Source organism: Danio rerio, chromosome 14, assembly GCF_052040795.2.
Source record: "Danio rerio strain M-AB ecotype USA chromosome 14, GRCz13ab, whole genome shotgun sequence".
Taxonomy (NCBI): Eukaryota; Metazoa; Chordata; class Actinopteri; order Cypriniformes; family Danionidae; genus Danio; species Danio rerio.
The window spans coordinates 50,277,452-50,304,666 of NC_141034.1; the positions used below are offsets into that span (position 1 = coordinate 50,277,452).

A 27,215-nucleotide genomic window follows, 5' to 3' on the forward strand; every position below is an offset into this window, starting at 1 on the left:
CATGTTCTCCCCGTGTTGGTGTGTGTTTCCTCCAGGTGCTCCGGTTTCCCCCACAGTCCAAAGACAAGCGCTATAGATGAACTAAATAAACGAAATTGTCCACAGTGTATTAGTGCGAATGAGTGTGTTTGGCTGTGTAATACATATGCTGGATAAGTTGGCGGTTCATTCCGCTGTGGTGACCCCCATGAATAAAGGGACTAAGCCGAAGGAAAATGAATGTTTTGTTCTTGAATTATTAGAGAGAGTACATGTAATATTTGGATTAAAAACATTTTATAAATCAAATTCTGGCTTGTATTTATTTATTTTTTATTCATTAAGTCGTTGAAAATCATGCCAAAAATGGTAAACCTTAATTTAATGGTGCCCTAAGTTCTGTTTTATTATTTATTTTCATTGTTAGACATGGTAAGACATTATTTGGTGGAATAACAAATTAAAATGTTTGTTTTTCTGACCAATCGTCATTTTCTGGCAAATAAATAGCTGTAGATAACATTATTTTTCTTAAAATATTGTAATATACAGTTGTACATTCATTCACACACACACACACTACAGACAATTTAGTTTATTCACTTGCCCTCTAGCGCATGTTTTTGGACTGTGGGGGAAACGGGAGCACCCAGAGAAAACCCACGCCAACACGGGGAGAACATGCAAACTCCCCACAGAAATGCCAACTGACCCAGTCGAGACTCAAACCAGTGATCTTCTTGCTGTGAGGCGACAGTGCTAACCACTGAGCCACCATGCCGTTCTCAAGAACAAAACAGATTTAGTCAAATAGTATTTTTTTACATTACATTAATACATATTTCCCATATTTGTTTTGTCATTCATGCTTATTTAAACTCTTTCACACTGTCTGATGATTGAAGCATTTGACTAAAGCATAAAGCATACACACAACATTGCCAAATATCAAGCCTCAGTTGTGTCTCTGATGAGTTTGTGTTTTCTTGTGTAAGAGCGCAGTAAGTGTGAAAACAACCGGGTGAAGCACAGTGCTGTTACACGGAAACTGAGAAAAGAGGAACACCCTTCGTCAGCTCTGACACGAAAAACCACAACTGATTTTATACAGCTCTGGTCCACATGAGACAGTGTGTGTGTGTCTGTATCTCAGAGAGTGTGTGTATGTGTCTGTGTATCTTACAAAGAGTCTTCCCTGCTTTCAATTATTCAAATCAAGAGGACGGAGACACTATCAGCAGAACTAAATAAGGTAAATATAATAAATGATCATTATTTGACTTACATTTTAGATACGTTGAATGTGATTATATTAAAATGAAAATAACTAATGAGATACTGTAGTTAAAACAATAACTGTACTGTATATTTTAGATCATTAATAGTCAATATTGTTTTAATGATTTATAGTTTAATACAATATTAAATGATATACGATTAATAGTTTATTACGGTGTAAATGTTATATGATTGATAGTTTAATAAAGTTAATGTTATATAATTAATGATTTAATATTAGGCAATTCAATATATAACATTTAATACTGTATTAAACTATTAATTGTATAACATTTAATACTGTGTTAAACTATTGGATATATACCATTTAATACTATAATAAACCATTAGTTGCATTATATATATATCATAGTTTATATAATTATTAATTTCATACAGTATCAAATGTTATATATATCCAATAGTTTAATACAGTATTAAATGTTATATTATTATTAGTTTAATATAGTATTAAATGTTATATTATAAATAGTTTAATACAATATTAAATGTTATATAATTACCAACTCAATACAGTGTTAAATGTAATACTATTATTAGTTTAATACAGTATTAAATGTTAAATAATTAATAGTTTAATACAGTATTAAATGTTATATGACCAATAATTAATACAGTATTTAATGTCATATAATTAATAGTTTAATACAATATTAAATGTTAAATAATTAATGGTTTAATACATTATTAAATGTTATATAATTATTAGTTTAATACAATATTAAATATTAAATAATTAATAGTTTAATACAGTATTAAATGTTAAATAATTAATAGTTTAATACAATATTAAATTTTAAATAATTAATAGTATAAAATTGTATTAAATGTTAAATAATTAATGGTTTTATCCAGTATTTAATGTCATATATATATATATATATATATATATATATATATATATATATATATATATATATATATATATATATATATATATATATATATATATATATATATATATGTGGGTGTGGGTGTGTGTGTGTGTGTGTGTGTGTGTGTGGTACTTTAAGTCTTAGTGATGCATCTCTATGGACTTATTTTAATAAGTAAGACTTTTAGGTAACCTTTTTATTTAATGGTTTATTAGTACTATAAACTATAATATTAGAAACTAATAATGAACACTTTTTGTACAGCATTTATTAATAATCATAGTTCAACATTTACTAATGCGTTATTTAACCCAATGTTGTGCTTGTTAACAGTTAATCCACTGTGAGTTAACATGAACTAACAATTAATACTTTATTTCATTACTACAGTTCAATAATATTAATAAATACTGTAATAAAATATATCGTTCATTGTTTGTACGTTATGAACTAGCATTGATTAAAGTCTTAAAAACATTTATTTTCAATATTAATAAGGCATTAATTTTGCTTTTCTCACACATACTGTATGTTTCTTATGTTCAGATCTGTATCAGTTTTCAGTTTCAGTCGACTGTGTGTTCAGTATTATCACACCCACACACGCGCCCACAGACATACACACACACCAACACACCCATTTACATCTAGTGGCGGATTAAATGCTTGACCAAATGAGGAAATGTGGTTCCATGTGATTCGCGTGTAAACGGGAAGTATCGACCACTATGAGTAAAATAGCCTGATCACACCCAAAAATGAAGCAGCACATGTGTCTGTGTCACTACCATCACTCATCACTGTGATCATGCTAAACATGTGACTCTTCATGCCTATTAAAGACATTACAGGGCTGCTGCTTGATTCTGATTGGCTGATGAACATTCTAATAAGGTGTGCTGTTATTTTCAGATAAACGCACAGCTAAAGTAGTTCCGGCAAGTTTTGAACTGCATCACAGTTCCTTATCACTACACTGAATGATTTCAATCATTTCACAGCTACGAATGTCAAAAATCATAAATTATGTAGAGTTGAAGTCAAAATTATTCACCCTCCTGTATATATTTTCATTTTCAAATATTTCCCAAATGATGTTCAACAGAGCAAGGATTTTTCACAGTATTTCCTGTAATATTTTTCTTCTGGAGAAAGTCTGTCTTGTTTTATTTTGGCTAGGATAAAAGCGGTTTTAAATAAATAAAAAAGCTCAATATTATTAGCCAGGGGCGGACTGGCCATCTGGCAATTCTGGCAAATGCCAGAAGGGCTGGACAATTTTTTAAATGTGGGCCGGTATGCTATTTTTTTTAATAACGTTTTTTATATGTATTGTTTTTACATGCAGGCAGCTTTTATCTCTTGCTAGATGTGAATATTATGATAATGATGATGATGATGATAATAATAATAATAATGATAATAAATGTTAAGCATTGGCCCAATCGGCAATAGCCGACTGGTTTCGAGATGGGCCGACCCAATCAGAGGTTACGTGGACGTAATCAAAATTTGGCGAGAATGTCAAACAAAAGTAAGTGCAACACAAGCTAATTGTCAGAGATGGACCGTAAAAAAGGTCAGAAAAAGGCGGTGCCGAAAGCCCAGAGAAAACCAAAATTGCTCTAAAATCAGATGCTGCCAAATGCATAAAAATAACTGAAAAAGTTTCGTGAGGACAATGTCGACAGCTAGAAGGTCAATGGTTCAAACCTCAGCTGGGTCAGTTGGTGTTTCTGTGTGGAGTTTGCATGTTCGCGTGGGTTTCCTCCTGGTTTCCCTTACAAGTCCAAACACATGTGCTATAGGTGAATTGGGTAGGCCTAATTGTCTGTGGTGCATGTATGTGAATGTGTGTGTATAGGGGTTTCCCAATGATGGGTTGCAGCTTGGAGGACATCCGCTGCGTAAAATATGGTACTGCTTACATTATTTCACTATCTATACAACAATATAAGTAGTGAATGTGCGTGTCAGTGGATAGGGCTGTGTCGATGTGGTAATGTGGGCTGGTGTGGCTACAGTGCCTGGGCTGATTTTTTGTCCCAGTCCGCCCCTGTTATAAGCCCCCTTACTTATTTTAATAAATAAGTCTTTTCAATTACATTTAAAAAAGACATGTGAATCCTGAGCTGTTGGCATACTGTAAGTCAGGATGGATCTATGCTTTTTGTTTCGTTTACACCAAATTATAACCCCACAATCTGAATGTCGAAGCAAGGTTGAGAATCTTCAGATAAGGCAACTCTTTTCTATTGAGTCCCTCATTAAAGATTGATGTTCTGTTTGTTTAGAAATGCTCTGTTTCAATGAAGATTATTTGAGTTACTGCTGCATTTCTTCTGGTCATTGTCCTCTGATGTCTGACACCAAGAAGGCATTTTGGTTCACAGAACTGCATGCTTTCTCTTCTTCACATTATTTAAAGATGTGCAATAGTAGCTTCTGAAATACTACCGAGACCAGCCCGTCTGGCAGCAACAAGCATGACACAATCAAAGTCACTTTTCTTCCTCATTTTTATACTTTTTTTAAACCAAGTTTACCACATCTACGTGTCTCTGATAGAGGTACTTAAAAATGTTGTACTGTTACCTGACGTTAAATGTTTTCAACACTTTTATACACATAAAAAGCATCATAATATTGAAGAAATAGGATGTGTTGTGCCTTAGTTTATTACGGTGTAAATGTTATATGATTGATAGTTTAATACAGTTAATGAGATATAAATGATTTCATATTAGGCAATTCAATATATAACATTTAATACTGTATTAAACTATTAATTGTATAACATTCAATACTGTGTTAAACTATTGGATATATAACATTTAATACTATAATATACCATTAGTTGCATTACATATATATATCATAGTTTATATAATTATTAATTTCATACAGTATTAAATGTTATATATATATCCAATAGTTTAATACAGTATTAAATGTTATATTATTATTAGTTTAATACAGTATTAAATGTTAAATAATTAATGGTTTATTACAGCATTAAATGTTATATTATTATTAGTTTAATACAGTGTTAAATGTTAAATAATTAATGGTTTAATACAGTATTAAATGTTATATTATTATAAGTTTAATACAGTGTTAAATGTTAAATAATTAATGGTTTAATACAGTATTAAATGTTGTATTATTATTAGTTTAATAGAGTGTTAAATGTTAAATAATTAATGGTTTAATACAGTATTAAATGTTGTATTATTATTAGTTTAATACAGTGTTAAATGTTAAATAATTAATGGTTTTTATACTTTTTTTAAACCAAGTTTACCACATCTATGTGTCTCTGATAGAGGTACTTAAAAATGTTGTACTGTTACCTGACATTAAATGTTTTCAACACTTTTATACACATAAAAAGCATCATAATATTGAAGAAATAGGATGTGTTGTGCCTTAGTTTATTACGGTGTAAATGTTATATGATTGATAGTTTAATACAGTTAATGAGATATAAATGATTTCATATTAGGCAATTCAATATATAACATTTAATACTGTATTAAACTATTAATTGTATAACATTCAATACTGTGTTAAACTATTGGATATATAACATTTAATACTATAATATACCATTAGTTGCATTACATATATATATCATAGTTTATATAATTATTAATTTCATACAGTATTAAATGTTATATATATATCCAATAGTTTAATACAGTATTAAATGTTATATTATTATTAGTTTAATACAGTATTAAATGTTAAATAATTAATGGTTTATTACAGCATTAAATGTTATATTATTATTAGTTTAATACAGTGTTAAATGTTAAATAATTAATGGTTTAATACAGTATTAAATGTTGTATTATTATTAGTTTAATACAGTGTTAAATGTTAAATAATTAATGGTTTTTATACTTTTTTTAAACCAAGTTTACCACATCTACGTGTCTCTGATAGAGGTACTTAAAAAATGTTGTACTGTTACCTGACGTTAAATGTTTTCAACACTTTTTTACACATGAAAAGCATCATAATATTGAAGAAATGGGATGTGTTGTGCCCTATTTTAACCTTCCTAATCTGAACACACTGTTTAAATAGGCATAGCAGATTTTAGACTCGGACATACACGCCCATTAGTGTGATTGGGTAACAGTTTTATCCTTTTGTTCCAGAGATGTGAAGGAGAACTGTGCGTAAGCTGTGCGTTTGACAGCCTATACTATAAAAATTTTTTTATTTTATTTTAACAACGGGTTTGTTGTTGTATCCCAACATTGGCTAATATGGACAAACTCAATAAGGGGCTAATTCTTTACAATTTAATTTCAATTACGCTTTTTAACTCAAAGTTTGTCCATATTTGCCCCACAATTGGGTCATAACAACCCAGTATATTTAGAGTGTACATATATGTGTTCAAATGAGTGTTCATATATGGGCACTGCTGTGATTAATGCTGAAATACTTATTAAATGATCTGTTAAAGCTATACACAGTAAACAATTTTATCACGGTATTTTTAAAAGTGATACGAACTTGCTGCTTAAGTGGGAAGTTGATTTAAAAAAGTAAACAAACATGTTGTAAATTGGAACAGTTGAGTTGACTTCACTTAATTTTTATGCATGTAGTAATTTTTTACTAAATTATATGTAGATAAGTTTATGATGTTTACTTCCTTTTTAAAGTAAAGTCAACTAATCACTTTTCACAGTGTATTGACAACATAACAAAAGCACAGGATCATCTTTTAGTTTCTATCATCAAATTGTTTGTAAATGAGCAGTAAAATGTAGTGAACAATTTCGTACTGATACGGTTTGCTGAACTGCAGTGTAAAAAACTTTATTATGTTTATTTATGCTCTTGAATTGCATTATGGAAGTTTGATCTTTCTTCCAAAAACTTTTAACCTTGAAAAGTTTGAAAAAGTGACTTTTATTAACAATTTTAATAGTTTAAAGTGATATATTTTCTGGGTTGTTGTTGTATATTATGGTACAAAACCCTTGTAATAAACTGCCAGTACATTTTCTGTTGTATTACAGGCCTATTTATATTATACATTACATTATTTAAAACAACTAAAATATTAATAAAAGTCACTTTGTTAAACTGTAGAGTTGAATTTTCATCATCAAAAGTGGACAGAGCAGAAATCAACATCTCATAATGCAATTCACAAACAGAAACCATTGTGAATCAAAAAATACAGGAACTGTTAAATAACAGTTTTTTTACACTGTGCAATAATAATTAATTACAGTGTGCAAAAATAAAGTTCATGCACTTTTAATTTTAGGATTGTGTTTTTCTATATTGTTGCCTGTGGAGGAGTTTAGCCACACATTTACAAAATAAAGGGACTTATTCCACAACCTGTTGTTATGTATGGAGGATGAAAACCTGCAATAAATAAATAAACAATAACAAAAACTATAAATAAATAAATATGCAAATAAAAATATATATAAAACCCACAAATTCCTGCATGAATAAATATATAAATAATGCAGGAAGATTATTAACTAAATAAATTACATGGATGTTGGGGGAATAAGACAATTTTCCCCCCTTTTACACTGCACTATTAATTATTTATATATATTTTTTTTTTGCTGGAATTTGTAGATTTATACATACATTTATTTATGTATTTGCATATTTATTAATTAGTTGTTATATTTATGCAGGAATTGGTGTATATATTTATTCATATATTTGGATATTTATTTATTTATTGTTGTATTTATGCAGAAATTTGTGCATTTATTTATTCATTTATTTATTTATTTGCATATTTATTTGTTCGTTGTTTTATTCATGCAGGAATTTGTGTATATATTTATTTATTTATTTTTGCATTTATTTATTTGTGTATTTATTTAATTATTGTTTTATCTATGCAGAATTTTGTGTATTTATTTATTATTTTTTTATTTGTTTGCATATTTATTTGTTTGTTGTTTTATTTATGCAGGAATTTGTGTATATATTAATTAATTTATTTATTTATTTGTGTATTTATTTATTTATTGTTTTTGCAGGTCTTGTCCTCCATAGTTATACTACACTGGCTTCAAAATAAGCAGCTTTATGACTAATCTACAAACTTACAGCTTGTTTTAATTGTACAATGACTCTTAACTGTCAAGAGAATTTAGACTTCTCAGTTCCCGAGCAACTAAACAGGCAGTTAAGTTGCCAGTGAATGTATATTATGATCCAAAGCACAAAATGCAACGTATTATACCTTATGTGTGATCAGATCTCCTCATGTCCATCTTCTAGGCAGCAGAATGGCAGCGTGGGACCTAAACGTCACGGTGGAGGATCTTGGTCCTGATGCTCCTCCACGGCAAATCAGTGTGACCTCTGACCTGCACATTGGTGGAGTGATTCTCAAAATAGTGGAGAAGACCAGTGAGTTCAAAACTGACTATTACATATATACATACATATCACTGACTGAGTTGTACACTAATACTATCACAGGCATATAATAAATGTACATGCATCACCAATGAAACGTTTATGATTATTGGAATCAGTGTTGGTCAAGATACTCATTCATTCATTTTCTTTTTGGCTTAGTTCCTTTATTAATAAGGGTTCGCCACAGCCGAATGAAACGCCAACTTATCCAGCATGTGTTTTACACAGCGGATGCCCTTCCAGCTGCTACCCATCACTGGGAATCACCCATACACTCTCATTCACACACATACACTACGAACAATTAAGCTTACCCAATTCACCTATAGCGCATGTCTTTGAACTGTGGGGGAAACAGGAGCAACCGAAGGAAACCCACACCAACACGGGGAGAACATGCAAGATGCTCCAGACTGGAGCAGCTCAAGTGAGACATGTCATCTCCCCTCTACCTTGCCTTCTGGTTGGTTGCAGCCAGTATTTATAGCTCAGTTGATTAGCTGCGCAGATTAGACTCAGGTGGCATCAATCTGTAAACGAAAGAAATCAGGAAACAGAAAAACAGCAATATAGAAACAAAAATAAAACAGTCACGGGACGTAACAACAAGTCACTTCAAAATGTTATAGCCTACTAATTAGATAATTACAGTTGTATTTAAATTACCGTTTAAATTACTTTGTGTAAAAAGTAATTTAATTATTTGACTCAAAACTACTTAAAACCTTTATAAATCCCAATGCATAGAAAGCAGAAACACGGCTCTTTTAAATTTAAGTCAAACAGGAATTTGTAGCTTCATTCATTTTCTTGTCGGCTTAGTCCCTTTATTAATCCGGGGTCGCCACAGCCGAATGAACCACTAACTTGTCCACCGTGTTTTTACACAGCGGATGCCCTTCCTGCCGCAACCCATCCCTGGGAAACATCCACAAACACTCACTCACACACTCATACACTCCAGACAATTTAGCCTACCCAATTCACCTGTACCGCTTGTCTTTGGACTGTGGGGGAACCGGAGCACCCGGAGGAAACCCACGTGAAGGAAGGACATGCAAACTCCACACAGAAACGCCAACTGAGCCGAGGATCGAACCAGCGACCTTCTTGCTGTGAGGCAACAGCACTACCTACTGCGCTACTGCTTCGCCCACTTGTAGCTTTATTAAAGTAATTATTCATTATTAATAAAGAAAAGTTAAGCATTTTATATAAATGACAACATTAAATGTTTCAAATTAATGACACCAAATTTCATATACCATATATTGTCATTAATTTCTTACTCTATCTATCAGTTTTAAGCATGTGCAACTGTTGGACAAATGTACATTTTTTAAGTTGAAAAAAATAATTATTTTGCTAAATATATATTTGTATAATGGGTGGCGGGGTGGCGCAGTAGGTAGTGCTGTCGCCTCACAGCAAGAAGGCCGCTGATTCGAGCCTCGGCTGGGTCAGTTAGCATTTCTGTGTGAAGTTTCCATGTTCTCCCTGTGTTTGCGTGGGTTTCCTCCGCGTGCTCTGGCTTCCCCCACTAGTCCAAAGACGTGTGCTAGATGAATTTGGTAAGCTAAATTATCCGTAGTGTATGTGTGTGAATGAGAGTGTATGGGTGTTTCCCAGTGATGGGATGCAGCTAGAACAGCATCCGTTGCATAGAACATAAGCTGGAAAAGTTGGCGGTTCATTCCGCTGAGGTGACCCCAGATTAAAAAAGGCACTTTGCTGGAAAAAAATTGAATGAATGAATATTTGTAAAACAAAACTACAACTATTCTGCTTCTCTGAATTGATTTGTACAGAACTGATAGATTAATTTAGAGCATTTAAAGCAAGTAATTTATAAGTAACTGTAATTAAATGACCTAAAAATGTAAATTAATACTTGCCTTACTTTTGGAATATAAATTCTTAAATAAAAGTCGTTTTATTCAGGAAGGGTGCATAAATTAGTTGAAAGTGACAGTAAAGATTTTGCTTTCTATATGAAAAATCAACTTATTTAAAATGGAAAATTAATTTTCAAATGGCATTGCCAAAATTGTATAGTTGCCTTAAACTCTCTTAATTTTGTTCAGCTTCTCGATAAGCACGTTTTAATTTGTTATTGTGGCATCTCGAGTGAATGTATGTTGATTTTACATCATTTAGATTTAGAGTGTACTCACACTGTGCTGTCCGAACCATGCCCAGGCCCATTTCCCGGATCGTTTGAAAAGTGTGAGTGCTCTGAATCGGGCTCAGGCATGGGTCACTTGGCCGGCCCTGGCCCAGTTGGAAGAGGTATGCCAGAGCGCGGTTCACTTGGGCTTTGGCCCAGTACGCTTGTAGTGGGAATGCAAAGCGCACCTGAACCCATAACTGAAGACGAGACATGACTTTTAAGGGACTGTTTGATATGGATTAATTAATTTTCTTACAGTGCCAAAGAAAGTACCTTTTTCATAGAACAGAATTGTAACTTTAGACAAAAAAAACAAACTTGTACCATTGAAGTTTGTATCTTTAAAGACATGATGTGTACCAGGGGAAACCTATATTCATAATAGGTCTCCTTTAAAACCCACAGGAGGGGTTTAGAGTCATTTGAAGTTGGTTCACTTACCCTTGTGTTCCTGTGTCTTGTTTTTCCCAGTGCTGAAGAAGGACTGGTCAGATCATGCGCTGTGGTGGGAGCAGAAGCAGCAGTGGTTGTTGAGGACCGGCTGGACGCTGGATAAATGTGGGGTTCATGCAGACGCCCGTCTTGTCTTCACCCCGCAGCACAAGCCTCTAAGACTCGGCTTGCCGAATGGAGCGACTCTGAAAATGAGAGCCTGTTTCTCCAGTCCTGTGTTTCGCTGTGTCATGGGCATCTGCAGGGTTCTCAGTAAGTGATTGATCCAGATTATATACACTGCCTATAGAAAATCATCATACCCTGTGAAAACTTTACTCACATTACACCCTGCTTTCAAAAAATCTTCAAGATAAAGCTGCAGAAAGGCACAGGTTAGGAGAAGCCTATAAAAACATTTCAAAGGCTGGAAAAGTAATTGAAATATGATTAGGTTTCAGGCTGTATGACAAGTACACTCTCAGAAAAAAAGGTACACGGTGGTACAAATAAATGAACAGTTTTGAACCTTTGCAAAATTTATACCTTATATAGTACAGAAAAGACCTCTCATGATGCTGCTCTGTACCTTTTATGGTACAATTGAAATGGAGGCACATTATTGTTCTCATAAAAAATACATAAGCGTTGGACAACTCCTTCATTACAATATATTTGAAAATAAATATATTACTTGAAAGGCAGAGTGATTTTATGAATAATTTCCATATTAAAACCATCATTGAAAAGCACATGTTTAAAGAAACTCATAAACATTAATTATTAAGTTTTATAAAACAAAACAACTGCTAAAATAAAACTACAGGTATTGAAAACTAAACATTTAAGGCATTTTAAATAAACATTTGGTAAGAAATTTCTGATAAATACAGTTTCATATAACACCTTTTGGCGTTTGCTTTCCACTACACACACGAGCCGGCAAAAGTCCTGCATATGCAAAGTGTTCATGCAGACATTTTAATATTGTAAAACTAATCAAACATTGTGCATAACTCATTACAATACTTTTGCATATATCTATTTCTATTTTAAAATTAGGTCAATTAAATTCACTTTTAAGTGATTTTATATATATAAGGTATTGTGTGAAAATTGGGGAAAAATGTTTTCTATTGTACATGAGAATGTATTTCTGTAACATTTTTGTGAAAAGTGTTGTGAAATGTTTAGCAAAAATATAGATCTTTTCATTCATGTTACTAAAAATAAATTGACACATTTTGGATATAGCAAAATGCCTTTAAACAGTCCTTGAAGAAGTCTCTTGTCACTTTAGTGGTACAGTGATTCTTCATGGATCAGATTTGTTCATTTGATGAAGCTACAATATTGTTTCTGCAGGTTTTAAAAACCAAAAGGTACATTTTGGTTTCCCCTGGTACAAATCATGTCATTAAAGATACAAACTGCAATGGTACAAATTTGTTTCTTTGTCTGAAGGTACAATTCTGTTCCATAAAACGGTACCTTCTTTGGTACAACAAAGAGTATAAATTCTGAGAGTATAAAGTAGTTATTTCAAAGGGGTGTGATGATTTTTTATAGACATTGTAAGAAAACTGTTACCAAGTGTCAAGTTGGAAAAATAAATCTTTCTGGCTTTCAGATATCCGTCACCCAGAGGAGCTTTCATTGCTCCGTCCTGTTGAGGAGAAAAAGAAAAAGAAAGATAAAGATCCCTCAGAAGAGCTGTACGATCTTACTGACGTTCCTCTAACTGCAGGTGCACAGAATGCTTACTTCTACTACCAAATTTGAATATTGAAAATGAAAATGCAATATTGTGAAATAAAAAAAAAGTTTCTATTTTAAAATATTTAAAATATCAATGAAAATATTGTTGTTGTTGTTATTATTATTATTATTATTATCATTATGTTGTTGTTGTTGTTGTTGTTGTTGTTGTTGTCATGCAGTTGAAGTCAGAATTGTTAGCCCACAATTGTTAGAATTTTTTTATTCCTTTTTAAATGTTTCTCAAATGATGTTTAACCGAACAAGGAAATTTTCACAGTATGTATGATAATACTTTATCTTCTGGAGAAAATCTTCTTTGTTTTATTTAAGCTAGAATAAAAGCAGTTTTAATTTTTTTAAACACCATTTTAAGGTCAAAATTATTAGACCCTTTAAGCTATATTGTTTTTCAATAGTCTACAAACAAACCATCGTTATACAATAACTTGCCTAATTACCCTAACCTGTCTAGTTACCCTAATTAAGCCTTTAAATGTCACTTAAGCTGTAAAGAGAATTCTTTAAAAATATCTAGTCAAATATTATTTACTGTCATCATGGCAAAGATAAAATAAATCAGTTATTAGAAATGAGTTATTAAAACTATTGTGTTTAGAAATGTGCTGAAAAAATCTTCTCTCCGATAAACAGAAATTGTGGGAAAAATATACAAGGGGCTAAAAATTAAAACTAAAAACTTCCACTGTGTGATTTTTTTTTCAGGAAAACAAGCTTTTTAGGATTCTTTGAGGCATAGACATTTTAACAGTAAATAAAATTGGATTTACATTTTATCTCTTATGAAACATTAATACTTATAAATTTAAGTATTGCTGTATTAAAGCACTCAACCCCAACCAGAATGGCATGAGGAAGACCTGTATACAATAAAAGCAAGCTTGTGTCGAATAAAACTGTGGATTTTCAAATCTAAGTCCACAACACAACTATGATAATAACAGCACAGAGAAGTCATTTCTTGAAATTAATTTCATTCATTCATTTTCCTTCAGCTTAGTCTCTTTATTCATCAGGGGTCGCCACAACAGAATGAACGGCCAACTTATCCAGAATACGTTTTACACAGCAGATGCCATTCCAGCTGCAACCCAGTACTGGGAAACATCCATTCACATTCATTCACACACATATACTACGGCCAATTTAGTTTAATCAATTCACCTATGTGTTTGGACTGTGGGGGAAACAGGAGCACCAGGTGGAAACCCACGCCCACACAGGGAGAATATGCAAACTCCACACAGAACTGCCAACTGACCCTGCCAGGACTTAAACCAGTGACCTTCTTGCTGTTAGGCAACAGTGATAACCACTGAGCCACCGTGCTCCCCAAAACACTTACAGTGAATCAGAATCTAACTGTAAAAGCCGCAGACAACAAATCTGTGCGTGTTTAATAAACACAATGATAATATGCATTGGTTCCAGATGCGAATGGAGATTGTTAATTATCAATAAAGTTATTGTTATTGTTCTTGGAGTGAACTTGCCTCAATCTTGACTTTTTTAAACACTTTTGAATACGCAGTTTTCACTTTGGTCACAGTGTTTTAGTTTAAAGTGAGTTTTTTCTTGACACAGGCTCTGTTCAGGCTCTGTACAATGGCATGCCGGCTCATTTTGCTGTCTCTCCGAAGACTGAGGCTGTGTATAAAATGCTGTCCTTCAGTCTGCCGTCTCCCGCTCCTGAAGCCATCGCTAAACTCTACCGGCCGGCCAGTGTGGTGGACAAAACTCATATTCACACCAGGTACAGCCGTCTCAGATAGGACAGAAAGTCATTTTAACTTGGAAACGCAACTTCTTATGTTCTTAGGACACAGTGTTAGATTATTATAAAAGAAAATTATAGTCAGACCCTCCACTCAATATTTCGTTTCAGTTAGAATTACATCATACTCCAATGAAGCCTCAGGAACTTATGTTTCTCACAGAATATTGAAATAATATTCAACTTTTCATACATGCTCTTCTGTGAAGGTGGCTGGATTCATCCCGATCGCTAATGCAGCAGGGAATACAAGAAAATGACAAACTATGGCTTCGTTTCAAATACTACACCTTTCATGACATGGATCCTAAGGTAAGAGTGTTTGAGGTGCATCTAATGGTTTGGTCCCACTTTATATTAAGTGGCCTTAATTAATATGTACTTACACAGGAACTAATAGTTTGTTACAATGTACTTATTGTGCAAATACATGTATTTATTGAGTAATAATGCCAGATTAAATACATGTATGTAATTACATCTGTAATTAACTTTTGTAATTGCATTTGTAAATACACTGTTGACCATCCCCACACCTTAACCCACCCTTAAACCTACCCATGCCACCAAACCTGTCCATAACCCAACCTCTGTCCCAACTCAAAAGCACCACAAGTGTTATCAAATACATTATAAACACAGTAAGTACATTATATTTATTTTTTGATATAAGTACATAGTAGTTAAGGACACTTAATATAAAGTGGGACCAATGGTTTTTAATGCGCTCACCTAACGCCACCCCTAACCCCACCCCTTACAGTGACGTCACTAGCTCCATTAAGCGCATTGCATCACTGAGATATGCAGTCTCCGCTTCCATCATCAAGGCTGCATCCAGATACTATTGGAGTGTTTGGACAGCATCTGGCTTTTTTAAGAGAAATGAATTGATGATGATGATGATGATGATGATGAGCCTTTGTTTGTCACAACACTGTATTCATGTAGCAAAATTTGACTTCGACCATCCGCAAGCATCAGTTCTTAATAAATGAAGATATGAATTCTCTCTTTGTTGCAGTATGATGCCGTGCGTTTGACACAGTTGTATGAACAAGCTCGCTGGGCTGTTCTTTTAGAGGATATAGACTGCACAGAAGAGGAAATGATGCTGTTTGGAGCCCTGCAGGTACAACAATAGAAAAATAATACAACCCTAAAACAGATTAGTCAAACTGATACCAGTGTTAAAGGGATAGTTCATCCAAAAAGCAATATTTACAACCCTCAAGTGGTTCCAGACCTGGGTGAATAGTCTGGTCAAACTTTTCCATTAGTGATTGAAAACAATTAAAGAAAACAAATAAGTTAAAATGTTATATTTGAAATTTTATAAGTGTTTAAAAAATGTCAAAATGAAATAAATACAATTAAAGGGAATCAGTGGAATTCTGACATAATATCTCTGCTTTGAATTCTCCTAATGAATGAATGAATGAATTCAGTACCACATTGGAAAGCTGTCCACGTCTCAGGAAATAGGCTCTTCTTGTCAAGGGATGGATGACTTGGAGTCTGCTCTGAAATCCCTGGAGGTCAAGATGGTGGGAGAGGGAGACAGCACGACAGACATGCTGGTGAGAGAAATACACTGAAAAAAATGGTTCACTTTATTTACTACATTTATTTTAAGGTATTTGCAAACAGTTTATATGGGCTGAATTGAAACAAACTATTTCAATTTAGTAATATTTATCTTAGTTTGTTTAAATTCAGCCCACATAAACTGTTTGCAACCACTTATACTGTAAAAAAATGTAATAAATACAATGAATCATTTTCAGTGTACTCTGATAATTCAGCAGATAAATGAGACATTGAGACTGAACTCATCAGTGAGCCTCTGCTTTATTTCACAGGACAACATGACTCCTCCAGAGCTCAATGACTATCTGAAAATATTTCGGTAAGACACCTGAACTTGGCCAATTCTTACTGTTACTCTCATGAACGTTTGACTACATCTGTCATCATTTCATAGGCCTAAAAGACTAACTCTAAAGGGTTACAAGCAGTACTGGTGCAAATTTCAGGACACATCAATCTCCTATTATAAAAGCGTGGAGGACCGGTACGGGGAGCCCATACAACAACTGAACCTGAAAGGTATTTTATTTTATTTTATTTTATTTTGGTCACACTAAAAAATGTATCTTTGCTGCTTGAAAAAAATTTATATTTTATTTTGCTTTTTTTGTATTTAATTGTATCTTAATTTATCTTATTTTGTTGAGAGAAAAACAACACAAAAGTGTTTTGTTTTATTTTATTTTATTTTGGCCACACCAATATTTTAATATTTCACTTTTGGTACCTGAACAACAATAAAAATTGTATTTACCTTTTTCATTTATTGTATCTTATTTTATTTTATTTTGGTGAGAAAAAAAACAACCCAAACGTTTTCATTTTATTTTTATTTTATGAAAGGAAATTAGTAGACATTTATTTTATTTTTGGCCACATTTCACTTTTGCTACCTGAAAAACAATAAATAGATTATTTAACTTTTTTTATTTTGTTTTTTTGGTGAGATAAAATATAACCCGAGGTTTATTTTATTTTATTAAATTAATGGATATTTTATGTTATCTTGGCTACACTAAATATTTAACTTTTGCTACTTGAAAAACAATAAATATTTTATTTAACTTATTTATTTAATTGTATTTTATTTTCTTCTTTTTTGATGAGAAAAAAAAAACAACCCAAATGTTTATTATATTTTAATTAAAATTTTTTTTTTTTTTTTACATTTTTTTAAATGTTGGCCACACCATAATATTAAACATCTCCTAGACGAGAAACAATAAATACTTTATTTTACTTTTTATTTAATTGATATTTTAATTTATCATATTTTGTGAGAGAAAAAAACAACCCAAACTTTTTTATTAAATGAATGAATATTTGAATTTATTTTATTTTGGCCACACCATAATATTCCACTTTTGCTACCCGAGAAACAATAAACATTTTATGTTCGTTATTTATTCTGTAGTATTTTATTTTTTCTTATTTTGGTGTGAAAAAACAACCCAATTGTTTTTCTTTTTTTTTTTTTTTTTTCATTTTATTAAATGAAATGGATATTTATTTTATCTTGGCCACAGCATAATATTTCCCTTTTGCTACTCGAGAAACAATAAATATTTTATGTGACTTTTTTTTTTTAATTGTGTTTTATTTTAATTTATAATACAATAATAAATAATAAATAATATATATTTTCTTTTTTATAATTATGTCTTATTTATTATATTTTCTATATTATAATCTTATTTTTTCAAAAGAAAACAAGCAAAAATATATATTTATTTTAGTACTTAAGACAGAATAAATCTGATTGTGTAAACAGAACTTGCTACAATAGAAAAAAAACTAAATAATAACTAATAAAATCCTTTGGTCTCACAAAGACTTATGCAAAAAAAAAAGAAAAAAGATTTAGCTTCAGTCCTTTAATAAGCTCACGGTATTATGTTTGCTTTTCTGTCAGCTTAGTCATTTCTGCATTAGCTCCCCATACTGTGCTTGTACAACATGTGAATATATTTTCACACCTCAGTGAATGCAGCAAGCAAGTCTTCATCAGTTCATCAGTGTGTAATGAGGCTGTAAACTGAAACCATCTGCATCTCTTCAGGTTGTGAAGTCGCTCCTGATGTCAACATTGCAGGCCAGAAATTCTGCATCAAACTCCTCATACCTGCACCTGAAGGCATGAACGAAATTTACCTGCGCTGTGAAAACGTACAAACTTTCATTATATTTAAAGCCCTATTATAATTTGTTTTTATTAAATACAGTTAAAGTCAAAATTATTCGCCTTCCTGTGAATATTTTTTTATTTTTTTAATATTTCCCAAATTATGTTTAACAGAGCAAGGAAATTTTCACAGTATGTCTGATAATATTTTTTTCTTTTGGTAGAAAGTCTTATTTGTTTTAATTCGACTAAAATAAAAGCAGTTTTTAATTAAAAAACAAACATTTTAGGGGTCAATATTATTAGCCCTCTTAAGCAATGTTTTTTTTTTTGATTGTCTACAGAAGAAACCATCGTTATACAATGATTTTATTAATTACCCAAACTTAGTTAAACCTTTAAATGACACTTTAAGCTGAATTCTAGCATCTTGAAAAATATCCAGTCAAATATAATGTTCTGTCATCATGACAAAGATAAAAGAATATTAGAGATGAGTTATTAAAACTATTATGTTTAGAAACGTGTTGAAAAAAAATCATCTTTCCATTAAACAGAAATTGGGGGAAAACATCCAGGGCTGGTAATCATTCTGACTTCAACTGTATGTGAACAAAATACAAAAGAATGAAAAAAGGAAAAAAGGCAAGTCTCTTGCCTAAGCTCACCAAAGCTGCATTTAATTAAAATTGAAGTTAAAAAATGTCATATTATTACAATTCAAAGTAACTTTAATCCAATCTAATATATTTTTAAATGCAAGTTATTACTGTATTGGCAAATCTGAATTACTGAAAGTCTAAACTAGCCTTACGTTATGCTAATTTGGTTTTTTAACATTTCCAGATATCAATGCTTCATTATGTTATACTGAAAAAAAATGATTCAAAGAGGATTCCTTGTGTTTACTTAAATGTTTTTGAGTTAGGTGATTGTAAACTATTTTTTGGGCTAATTTTAATCTATTCTATTTGATCTTAACTTTTATTAATTGTATTTTTTGTGTGAAGTTCAAACTATTTGGTTTTGTGTGGATCATATATATATGAGCAATATCACACGAGTAGCAGTGCAATATGGCTGTATGGCATTGGTGGGAGGCGTGCGATGCCCCCCTCAGTGCCAATATACAGCCATATAGCACTGCTACGAGTGTGATATTGCGTTTATACAACAGTTTGACGGCATAATTGTGTGTATAAAAACAAAATCAAACATGGAGCGTTTCAAAAACCCTTTTGTATGTGAAACTACTTTCTTCCACATTGGATTAAAATCATAAGCTGACAGCTAAACAGCTGAGTGTGCATCTTTTAAACTTTAGATCTGTAGTGTCTGCTTTTGCTGACTGTATGTGGGAGGAGTAATACGCAAAGGGTAAAGGGTCTGTAGGAGATCTGATATTGCAGAATATCGCACGGCTATCAGTCAATCAGATTTGAGAACTGTTGTATACTGTATATACACACACACACACACATATATATATACAGTATATACAATTGAAGTCAGAATTATTAGCCCCCCTGTTAATTTTTTTCCCAATTTCTGTTTAACAGAGAGCAGATTTGTTCAACACATTTCAAAACATAATAGTTTTAATAATAACTGATTTCTTTTATTTTTGCCATGATTACAGTAAATAATATTTTATTAGATGTTTTTCAAGACACTTCTATACAGCTTAAAGTGAAATTTAAAGGCTTAACTAGGTTAATTAGGTTAACTAGGCAGGTTAGGGTAATTAAGCAAGTGATTGTATAATGATGGTTTGTTCTGTAGACTGTCGGGAAAAATATATAGCTTAAAGGGGCTAATAATTTTGACCTTAAAATGGTGTTTAAAAAATTAAAAAACTGTTTTTATTATAGCCAAAGTAAAACAAACTTTCTCCAGAAAAAAAAAAAAATTATCAGACGCACTGTGAAAATTTTCCTGCTCTATAAAACATAATTTGGGAAATATTTAACAAATAAAATAAAATTCAAAGGGGGGCTAATAATTCTGACTTCAACTGTATATATGTATTTTTGTTATGCAGGAGAAGCAGTATTCTGAGTGGATGGCTGGCTGTAAGCTGGCATCAAAAGGTCTGACATTATTGGACAGCTCGTATCAGAATGAAGTAAAAAACATCCAGACGTTTTTGTCCATGCAGCGCAGCAACTCCTCGACTGCTGCAGCTCAAACCGATGACAGCATCAACACACACAGCCTCGTCTCGCCGCGATACCAAAAAAAATACAAGCCCAAACAGGTAACTATCAAAGGTGCTGGCCAGTCAAATCAGTGTTTGTGCTGCTGAGCTGTGGAGAAAAATCATCTGAGAAATCGGTTCTGCATGGTTCTGAGATTTTCAAAATGCATAGCTATTTGCTCGTGAATCGATTCTGACCTAATAGTTTTTAGCAAAAGATAGCACTCTAGGTTAGTTTTAAACAGCAGATGACACTCTAGGCTAGATTTAAACAGCAGATGACACTCTAGGCTAGATTTAAACAGCAGATGACCCTCTAGGCTAGTTTTAAACAGCAGATGACACTCTAGGCTAGTTTTAAACAGCAGATGACCCTCTAGGCTAGATTTAAACAGCAGATGACCCTCTAGGCTAGTTTTAAACAGCAGATGACCCTCTAGGCTAGATTTAAACAGCAAATGACCCTCTAGGCTAGATTTAAACAGCAGATGACCCTCTAGGCTAGTTTTAAACAGCAGATGAAACTCTAGGCTAGATTTAAACAGCAGATGACCCTCTAGGCTAGTTTTAAACAGCAGATGAAACTCTAGGATAGATTTAAACAGCAGATGACACTCTAGGCTAGTTATTTTCAGCAGATGGCAATCTAGGTTAGATTTTAACACCAGATGGCCCTCTAGGCTAGGTTTTAACAGCAAACAATGCTCTAGGCTAGTTTTTAATAACAGAAGATGGCGCTCTAGGCTAGTTTTTAATAGCAGATGGTGCTCTATGCTAGTTTTTAACAGCAGATGGCACTTTAGGCTAGGTTTTAGCAGCCAACAACGCTCTAGGCTAGTTTTAAACAGCAGATGGCACTCTAGGCTAGTTTATAACAGCAGATGGCACTCTAGGCTAGTTTATAACAGCACATGGTGCTCTAGGCTAGTTTATAACAGCACATGGTGCTCTAGGCTAGTTTTTAATAGCAGATGGTGCTCTAGGCTAATTTTTAATAGCAGATGGTGCTCTGGGCTAGTTTATAATAGCAGATGGCACTCTAGGCTAGTTTATAACAGCACATGGTGCTCTAGGCTAGTTTTTAATAGCAGATGGTGCTCTAGGCTAATTTTTAATGGCAAACGGCCCTCTATGCTAGTTTTTAAAAGCAGATGGCACTCTAAGGTAGTTTTTAAAAGCAACGAGCACTCTAGGCTAGTTTTTAACAGCAGATAGCCCTCAAGGCTAGTTTTTAGCAGTAGATGGCACTCTATGCTAGTTTGTAACAGCAGATGATAGCTCACGGCTAGTTTTTTTGCAGCAGATGGCACTCTAGGCTAGTTTTAAATAGCAGATGATGCAATCTAGACTAGTTTTTAATAGCTGATGGCACTTTAGGCTAGTTTTAAATAGCAGCTGATGGCAATCTAGGCTAGTTTTAAATAGCAGCTGATGGCACTCTAGGCTAGTTTTAAATAGCAGCTGATGGCACTCTAGGCTAGTTTTAAATAGCAGCTGATGGCACTCTAGGCTAGTTTTAAATTGCAGCCGATGGCACTCTAGGCTAGTTTTTAACCATGCACTTAAATACTCTCAAGAGCACTTGTGCTGAGTTGTGTAAGTAGACTTATATGTCAAGAGATTAATTTAAACAGCTCACTATGAAGACTTTTGTAATTCACTTAAACCTTTAGTAACTTTATTAATACTTATTTTAGATTCAATTGGTCTTTGAAAGAAATTGTGTGTTTGTAAAGCATACAGCGCCATCTGCTGTTGAAAAAACAACATTCAGAATTGGTTTGAGAGAGAATAGCGATGCATATTGAAAGTCTCAGCATCGATGCAGAACCGATTTCTCAAACGATTTTTCTATGTGTTTCTATGTAAACAGTCTTCACCTGTTTTGTTTTTTTTCAGCTCACCCCTCGTATCCTAGAGGCCTTTCAGAACGTTGCACAGCTTTCATTGACATCGGCAATCTTGAAGTTCCTGCAGATCTGGCAAGCTCTTCCAGACTTTGGCATTTCCTACTTCATGGTCAGGTGAATAAACTAAACGAAGAGGCACAAAAAAGATGATCAGCCCATTCTTGCACAGTTATATCTCGGCTTATTTCTCACTGACTATTAAAAACCATTACTCTGGACTTCAAGTTTGTTTGCTTTGAACAGTAAAGCTCCCCTTCTTTGATTTGAGTGGCTATCACAGTCATTTAGACAATACTGAAAATCATTTGAAAGCCTAAACACTTAAAAACCTTTTGTCATCATAAAAACAGAGCTGTTCAATATCAGATATTCAAATTGAGGGACGATTTGGTATTTCTAATGTCCCCCTTGGTAGCAGTTAATCAGCTTCACAATCTCATCATTTGTTCAGGTTTAAGGGCAGTCGTAAAGATGAAGTTCTGGGCATCGCCAATAACCGTCTGATCCGCATAGACCTGGGAGTTGGAGATGTGGTGAAAACCTGGCGCTATAATAATATGAGACAGTGGAATGTTAATTGGGACATTCGACAGGTAGGTTTCTTTACAATTCTGAAATAAACTTTTATTTTCTGAATATTTCCATAACTGTTTGAACATTTTTGAAAAAATTATTAGCCTTTTTTACATTTTTTACACATGAAATAGTTTTTGTTTTACTCCTGTGAACTTTGTTTCTTTTTCTAAAATTTCGCAAGTCCTATTTTACGCAGAGATTATTTCATTACATTTTTAAACATACTAGTTTTAATAAATAATTCGGTAACACTTTACAATAAGGTTCATTAGTTAATGCGTTTACTAACATGAACTAATCATGAACATCACATGTACAGCATTTATTAATCATAATTGAACATTTACTACTGCATTATTAACATCCAAGTCCGTACTTGTTAACATTAGTTAATGCACCATGAGTTAACAAACTAACAATGAACTACTGTATTTTCATTAACTAACGTTAACGAACATGAATAAATATTGTAGTAAATGTATTGTTCATTGTTTGTTCCCATTAGTAAATGCATTAATCAACATTAACTAATGAACCTTATTGTAAAGTGTGACCAATAATTCTAATAACTGATGTCTTTGCCATGATGACAGAACATAATATTTTATTAGTTATTTAGCAAAATATAAGCATTCAGCTTTAAATGCTTAACTAGGTTAATTAGGTTAATTTGGCAAGTTAGATTAATTCGGCAGGTCATTGGACAACAGTGGTCTGTAGCCAATTGAAACATTCATTTATTCATTCATTTTTTTGTCGGCTTAGTCACTTTATTAATCCGGGGTCGCCACAGTGGATAAACCGCTAACTTATCCAGCAAGTTTTTACGCAGCGGATGACCTTCCAGCCGCAACCCATCTCTGGGAAACATCCACACACACACTCATACACTACGGACAATTTAGCCTACACAATTCACCTGTACCGCATGTCTTTGGACTGTGGGGGAAACCGGAGCACCCGGAGGAAACCCACATGAAGGCAGGGAGAACATGCAAACTCCACACTGAGCTGACACTCGGCCAACTAAGCCGAGGTTTGAACCAGCGACCAAGCAACCTTCTTACTGTGAGGCGACAGTAGTACCTACTGCGCCACTGCCTCGCCCCACCAATTGAAACAATAGTTCTTAATAATCCATTCATTAATTTTCATCCTGCTTAGTGGCTTTATTTATCAGGGGTCGCCACAGCGGATTGAACCGCCAACTTATCCAGCATATGTTTTACACACCGAATGCCCTTCCAGCTGCAACCCATCACTGGGAAACACCCATACACTCTCATGTTCACACACATACACTACGGTCAATTTTGTTTACCTAATTTACTTAAAGCGCATGTCTTTGTACTGTGGAGGAAACTGAGCACCAACAACAACTGACCCATTCGGGACTCAAATCAGCCACCTTCTTGCTGTGAGGTGACAGTGCTAACCACTGAGCCACCCAACTGCCCAATCTTAATAATTATGACCTTAAAATAAATTGTAAAACTTCAAAAACATTTTTATTCCAGTCTAACTAAAAGAAATAACACTTTTCCTGTAGAAAATACTGTGAAATAGTTCTTGCTCTTTTCATTTGGAAAAAATAATAAAACATTTTACAGAAGGGTTAATAATTTTGCCTTCAACTGTATATATTAATAAGATAATGTGAAAGTATATTAGAATTATTGAACAGTTTGAACCTGTCTGCAGTTTAAAATTCATTCATTCATTTTCTTTTCGGCTTAGTCCCTTTATTAATCAGGGGCCGTCACAGCGGAATGAACTGCCAACTTATCCAGCATAGGTTTTATGCAGCGGATGCCCATCCAGCTGCAACCCAACACTAGAAACAGTTTAAAATTAATCTCCATCAAATATATTAAAATTTATAGCAGTTATTTTAAATAATAATACAATTTTACAATGAGGGCTAAGCGGTTTGCAGTAGAAGAAGGCCACTGGTTCGAGCCTCAGCTGGGTCAGTTGGCGTTTCTATGTGGAGTTTGCATGTTCTCCCCGTGTTGGCAAGGGTTTGCTCCAGGTGCTCCTGTTTCCCCCAAAGTCCAAAGATGAGCACTATAGGGAAATTGATTAACTAACTTGGCCATAGTGTATATGTGAGAATGAGTGTGTATTGGTGTTTGCCAGTACTGGGTTTCGGCTGGAAGGACATCCGCTGTAAAAAACATATGCTAGAATAGTTGGTGGTTCATTCCGCTGTGGCGACCTCTGAAATCGAGACTAAGCTGCATAGTGTAAGGAGGCGGGACAGTAGAATTTAATGTTGTTCTCTCTTCTGGCTGCCGTTATCAGTCTCATGCTATTTTTTTCCCGTTTTCTGAAAGTCTTGATATCACCAATGTGGAGTTTTTCTTTTATTATTTCAGCTAATTGGATTGTAAAAAAAGAATTAGTTGTACTCTCTCATTCACTGCACTGTATTTTTCCCCAAACTATTATGAGTTGCGCTACTGAGAAATCCGGAAATGTGAAAGGGTCAATACTACTGTGTTTTTTAACAAATATACAGAGCCTAAGTGAGCATAAAACCTGTAGTAAACGAATAACGAACATTTGAATGACATGTCAGGTTATATGTGATAATATGACCTCTCTATCTCTCTCTCTCTTCAAGGTGGCGATTGAATTTGATGGCAACATTAACATAGCGTTCGGCTGTGTGAACGCAGACTGTAAGGTTGTGCATGAGTACATTGGAGGATACATCTTCATGTCCACGCGCTCACGGCAACAGAGCGACACACTGAATGAAGAGCTCTTCCATAAACTCACTGGAGGCCACGACGCTCTCTAAACACACACAACTAGAGGAGGAAACGGATGAGAAATCAGCATTAGCACTGCACAGCGACTGGCATTTCTTGTACATGTTTTCAACAAGTTGTCATTTAGCATTTAATATACATGCATGTAAAATAAGAATACTAACTGTGAAATATATATGGTTTTCCACATGCACATCTAATACATCTGTATAAATCATCACAAGAGCACACATACATATAATATATTTTAATTATATATATATATATATATATATATATATATATATATATATATATATATATATATATATATATATATATATATAGTGCTGGGCAAAGATTAATCACAATTAATCTCATTAAAAAGTTTGTTATGATGTGTGTGTGTGTGCTGTGTATATTTAGTATGTAAACATAAATACACACATGTAGGCATATTTTTGAGAAAATAAGGATTTCTTTTAGCTTTAAAATATATATCTATGGGTTCTATTTTGACGATCCATGCGCAAAGTGCAAAGCGCAAGGCACAAACACATTAAGGGCATGTCAGAATCCACTTTTGCTATTTTAAGGACGGAAAAATCTGCTTTGCGCCGTGGCGCATGCATGGTGTTACAGGGTGTAGCTTATTCTCTTAATGAGTTATAGATGTGTTTTGAGAATAAACCAATCACAGTCTCATCTCCCATTCCCTTTGAGAGTCAGTTGCACCGGCCGCACCATAGCACATTTGCTATTTACATGGCGGACTTTGTAAGCGAAAAAACTGAGCACTTCACTAGCAATAAAACCGTTAAACAGAGCACCTACAGTGCAAGAATGAGAGAAGAGTATCCTCATTATTTACTTCACTTTCACTGTTGTAGGCATAGCCCTCAATTAGCCTACATAATTAATTTTATTTGTTAAGCGCAAAGATTTGTTTCAAAACTATTTCTAAACTCAGTTTTAATTTCCAGCAAATATACAAATAAAAAACAATAAAGAAGTGTGGTCAGAAAACTGAGTTATATCTAAATACACATGCTATGCCCAATATGGTCTAAAACCTAACAAGTGGACAAATCTCAGCAAAATGTCAAAACGACTCTTGTGCCAAGCTGAAACTAGCAAACAACAATTGCGTCGAGCCTTGTGCCGCATTGCACTGAGTGTATGATAGGGCCCTATGTGACATAAATTAGTATACATTAAAAATCTATGTAATAAAATGTTGTGCATTTGTCTTATGTATGTGTGTTTATAACATATACATAATAAATGCACATACATATATTGTGTCAAAACTAATTTTTATTTCTGG

The 27,215-nt window shown here is 33.3% G+C and overlaps 2 protein-coding genes across 2 annotated transcripts in view; one reads left to right on the plus strand and one right to left on the minus strand.

Moving 5' to 3' along the window:
- The window catches only part of macrod1 (mono-ADP ribosylhydrolase 1), a 196,325-nt gene extending 187,213 nt beyond the window's left edge, over nucleotides 1–9,112 (minus strand). Inside the window, exons 1-2 of the mRNA XM_087280407.1 lie at nucleotides 8,897–9,112; nucleotides 8,401–8,527 (exon numbers count right to left, since the gene is read on the minus strand). The gene's annotated coding sequence lies outside the window, so the exon portion shown is untranslated. The remainder of the gene's footprint in view (nucleotides 1–8,400; nucleotides 8,528–8,896) is intronic.
- Nucleotides 1,122–26,227, plus strand: fermt3b (FERM domain containing kindlin 3b). The gene is given in 15 exon segments (NM_200904.2): nucleotides 1,122–1,231; nucleotides 8,439–8,570; nucleotides 11,224–11,457; nucleotides 12,815–12,931; nucleotides 14,548–14,716; nucleotides 14,947–15,049; nucleotides 15,762–15,869; nucleotides 16,186–16,317; nucleotides 16,600–16,646; nucleotides 16,722–16,846; nucleotides 18,387–18,493; nucleotides 20,491–20,706; nucleotides 22,546–22,670; nucleotides 23,008–23,149; nucleotides 25,759–26,227. Coding segments are annotated over 14 exon segments (1,929 nt in total). The 5' UTR covers nucleotides 1,122–1,231; nucleotides 8,439–8,446; the 3' UTR covers nucleotides 25,939–26,227.
- Nucleotides 26,228–27,215: the final 988 nt, after the last annotated feature.